Source organism: Trematomus bernacchii, unplaced genomic scaffold (genome assembly GCF_902827165.1).
Source record: "Trematomus bernacchii unplaced genomic scaffold, fTreBer1.1, whole genome shotgun sequence".
Taxonomy (NCBI): Eukaryota; Metazoa; Chordata; class Actinopteri; order Perciformes; family Nototheniidae; genus Trematomus; species Trematomus bernacchii.
The window spans coordinates 49,243-52,640 of NW_022987562.1; the positions used below are offsets into that span (position 1 = coordinate 49,243).

Genomic DNA, 3,398 nt, shown 5'->3' on the forward strand with positions numbered 1-3,398 from the left:
GCATCAGTGCAACATTAACAGTCATTCGTAGGTCATAACGGCCGGGTGTATGACTCAGATGTTATTAGGCTAAGCTGATTTGTGTGTGAAACCCACAAGAATTTAGGGGAGGACATAATGCTTTCAGCCCACAGCAATAAAAGAGAACAACAGTGTTTAAGATAAGAAAGCTGATGATCAATCCTTTCAAAATATGACTGCACACTTTGATTACCACAGCAAATATTTCCTTTTGCTGGATGTGGACATATTTATTATGTGTTCACTGCATTTGAATGAAGGCATGTTGCAAGACTCATGCGCCCTTTCTTTGCACGTTTCCTGTGGGGGTCTTAAGATATACCGTGTGAATTTGTCTCTTGTGGTGTGGTCTAAGTAAGTGCACCATCAGCAGAGCTTTTTTTTTCTTTATAGTTAAGAACTTCATATTCTCTGCATTGATATTACTGTAATTGTCTCATGCAGGAAGCGTTTCGGCATTATGACAGACAACCTCAAGAGCAGCAAGAGAGAACAACACCAACATGCGCTGTCATGTTTACTCAAACATCAACATTATTTTTATTTAGACACAGAGCTCACAGGACCTGAGAACAGAGAACTGAAACACAAATCTTTGATGCCATCAATGTGTGAAACTACAGAAGCTTCTGTCATGGGAACCTATTCTAATAGTAATACAAAAGCACAAATAAGAAACAAAGAGATATGGATGTCTCAGAATAAAATGTCATTGTTTTTGGGTTTTCATGCAGTTATAATGACGAGGGAAAAAAGGGGCATACCTGAGAATCAAAATAATTATAAAATATATCCATACGACTTGAGTTATAGTATATTTAAGCTTCTGATGCAAAGAGTGGTGCCTCTGTCCTGTTGGCGGATTGCTTTGGAGGTTTGCTTTTTTCACCTTAAGAAAATATAGCGCTTTTATATATAGATTTAGAAAAATCACTCAAGAAAACATATCATGTACATTTCTTCCTTATACAGTAAGCAGGATAAAGTGAATGTAGCATAATATTAGCACATAAACAGACGTTAACGAACTGGGCTGGCTATATTTCAGACTTTTTCATTGTCTTCTTGATCCAGATGATTTGTTTTTTTGAGAGAAAAGAGTACACACCCGGGTATTGTTTTATGCCACACTTGCCACTCATTCCAAAAGAAGTGACACCAACCAGGGCTCCATTGCACAACAGTGGGCCTCCTGAATCCCCCTGGAGAGATAATAAATATACAACATTGCATTTTAAGACACATACATACGCATGAGTTAAGGGGTGACAGGCAGTTTATTTCCTTTACAAAAGAATCAAAATGCACTCACCGCACAGGTATCAGCCACCTCTTCCACGACTGAACCAGCACATATCTGCCCGCTGGTGATAACAGGCTTCCTGTTGTAATTCTTAGGAGAGTTGCACTTCTTTCTATCGATCACGGTCACATGGACAGACCTCAGGACATCTGAAGGAGTCGTGGCGTTGTTGTTTGTTATTCCCCATCCAGCCACCAGACAGCTGGTGCCAGCTGCTGGATATTTGTTGGTGTCCCCCAACGGGAGACATTTCACCGTCTTGGTTTGCATCACCGGTTTGTCAAGCTGATATAATAAAAAAAGAGAAATTTGATGCTGACCAGCTGTATGTTGTCTTTGAGAAATGTAAGGCTTGTTGTGAAATGAATGCTTCATTGATGTTTTGTACCATTTCCCTATGTTGGTGTCATGCATATATTGTACTTATAGCAGCTTATTAATACTTGAAAATGATGAAACTTTCACTAAATGTACTTCCTTCAAGTTATAATCGTCAATCATCAATACAATCATAGTGGATGCCAGTTAATTCCATTCCATTCACTTTGACTTGATTTGGGACATTTAAAGAACATAAACAGATAACATTCTCTCCTGCCTTACCAAACCAAAAAGCGTATATTAAGATCAAACAAATATGTGCCTGAATCATCTTCAACTGTTTCCTAGATTGCAGATTGTTGCACCTTTGCTTCAACTTGGTTACTTGTGTTTACAACTTACCTTGAGCAGCATGAGGTCATTGATCAACGTTGTTGCATCATAGCTGGGATGAGGAAAACTCTTCACCTTGCGGATCTGCCTGGAATCTTTTTCCTTTCCTTTAATGGAGTGCACTCCCAGAATCACTTTCTTAATGCTGAGGGAGAAGAAAACAGAGTTTACAATAAATGTTGAAATGTATCTTCAGTAGCGTTAAATTCATACAGGCAGAATTTTGCTTTTATAAATCTGAAATCTGCAATCCTACTCTGCAAATGTTTCAGTCTCTGTCCTGAAGTACATTTTTTAAGTCTATGTCGGACTCATGTGTCTGTTATTTGTGGGTGTTCAAGAGCTGCTATTACAAATGGAAAATGAACCCCAGTGCAAACAGTAGTTTTATTTTGATGTTATCTTTTTACCATGAATAGTATTTCAGGTTAACTTTACTGTTTTACCAAAATGCAAAATAATTTCTTCATTCAGATGAAAATAATTATAATATTATATAAAACATTTATCACCAGTATAGGTTATACATTAGTTTTAGTGCATACAGTAGGAATGTTTGTATCATGCTCTTACTTTTTACAGTGGGCAGCAGTCAGGACCCATTTTGGATGGATCAGGGTCCCTCCACAGTACGTAGGCTGCATCAGAGCCATGAAAGGCAGCGAGTGGGGAGCCACTTCTTTCCCACCAATAATCTCAGAACCATGAGCTTAAACAGAACAATAATTCAATAATAACAGTTCAATCATTTTGAAAAAAGTATAGAAATGAATCAATAAATGGTAAACCAAATAAATTGTAACACTCTGCCTCAGCTGCACTGTAATATTGAAAGTAAAGCATGACTATGCATTCTGCATGCTCACATGAGTGAGGTAGATATCACAAAGTAAATGCCTGCAATACAAAGAGTGTTTTACTCACATGATTGGACGATGAGGATGACCACACAAGAGATAAAAACAATGAAATCCATTGGGCACAACATTTTTCTTATCTCTCTCTGATGTGACGGTGAATGCTCTTCAACATTATCTTGAAGCAAACACTCGTATTTATGTGTTGCAGTTGAAGGATGTGGTCTGACAGTGGAAATGCATGAGTCAGCAGAATGGACGTAAGCAAGACATGAGAATTGGTGTGTTCGGTCTTCATTTAGAAGCAATGTGGTAACAGTTTTGTCATTTCCCGCTCATCATTAGCATTTGACAGTCTGTGTGTGGTGGAGGCTTTTTATTTACGTGAAGCAGGTCACATCATCAGGGTGATGTTCACGATGTGGGACCACCGCACCAGCTAAAACTGGAGGCTGTTGTCAAGCGTTTCAGCTACGGTGATGAGTGTGTGTTAAAAATGATTC

General features: G+C 38.5%; 1 protein-coding gene across 1 annotated transcript; it reads right to left on the reverse strand.

Moving 5' to 3' along the window:
• Positions 1-525: 525 nt before the first annotated feature.
• On the reverse strand, positions 526-3,113 carry LOC117477472 (granzyme A-like). Its single transcript, XM_034124148.1, has 5 exons — positions 2,963-3,113; positions 2,612-2,747; positions 2,048-2,183; positions 1,334-1,609; positions 526-1,223 (listed from the first exon to the last, which is right to left on the reverse strand). Exons 1-5 carry the CDS (start codon positions 3,024-3,026, stop codon positions 1,059-1,061), a joined length of 777 nt encoding a protein of 258 aa, XP_033980039.1. The 5' UTR covers positions 3,027-3,113; the 3' UTR covers positions 526-1,058.
• Positions 3,114-3,398: the final 285 nt, after the last annotated feature.

Excerpts from the sequence above, each read along its gene's own strand:
- LOC117477472 (XM_034124148.1), bottom strand. The coding sequence starts at position 3,026 with ATGTTGTGCCCAATGGATTTCATTGTTTTTATCTCTTGTGTGGTCATC. Across the intron at positions 1,610-2,047 it reads ATGACCTCATGCTGCTCAAG|CTTGACAAACCGGTGATGCA; the intron begins GTAAGTTGTAAA and ends TTATTATATCAG. Across the intron at positions 1,224-1,333 it reads AGGTGGCTGATACCTGTGCG|GGGGATTCAGGAGGCCCACT; the intron begins GTGAGTGCATTT and ends TTATCTCTCCAG.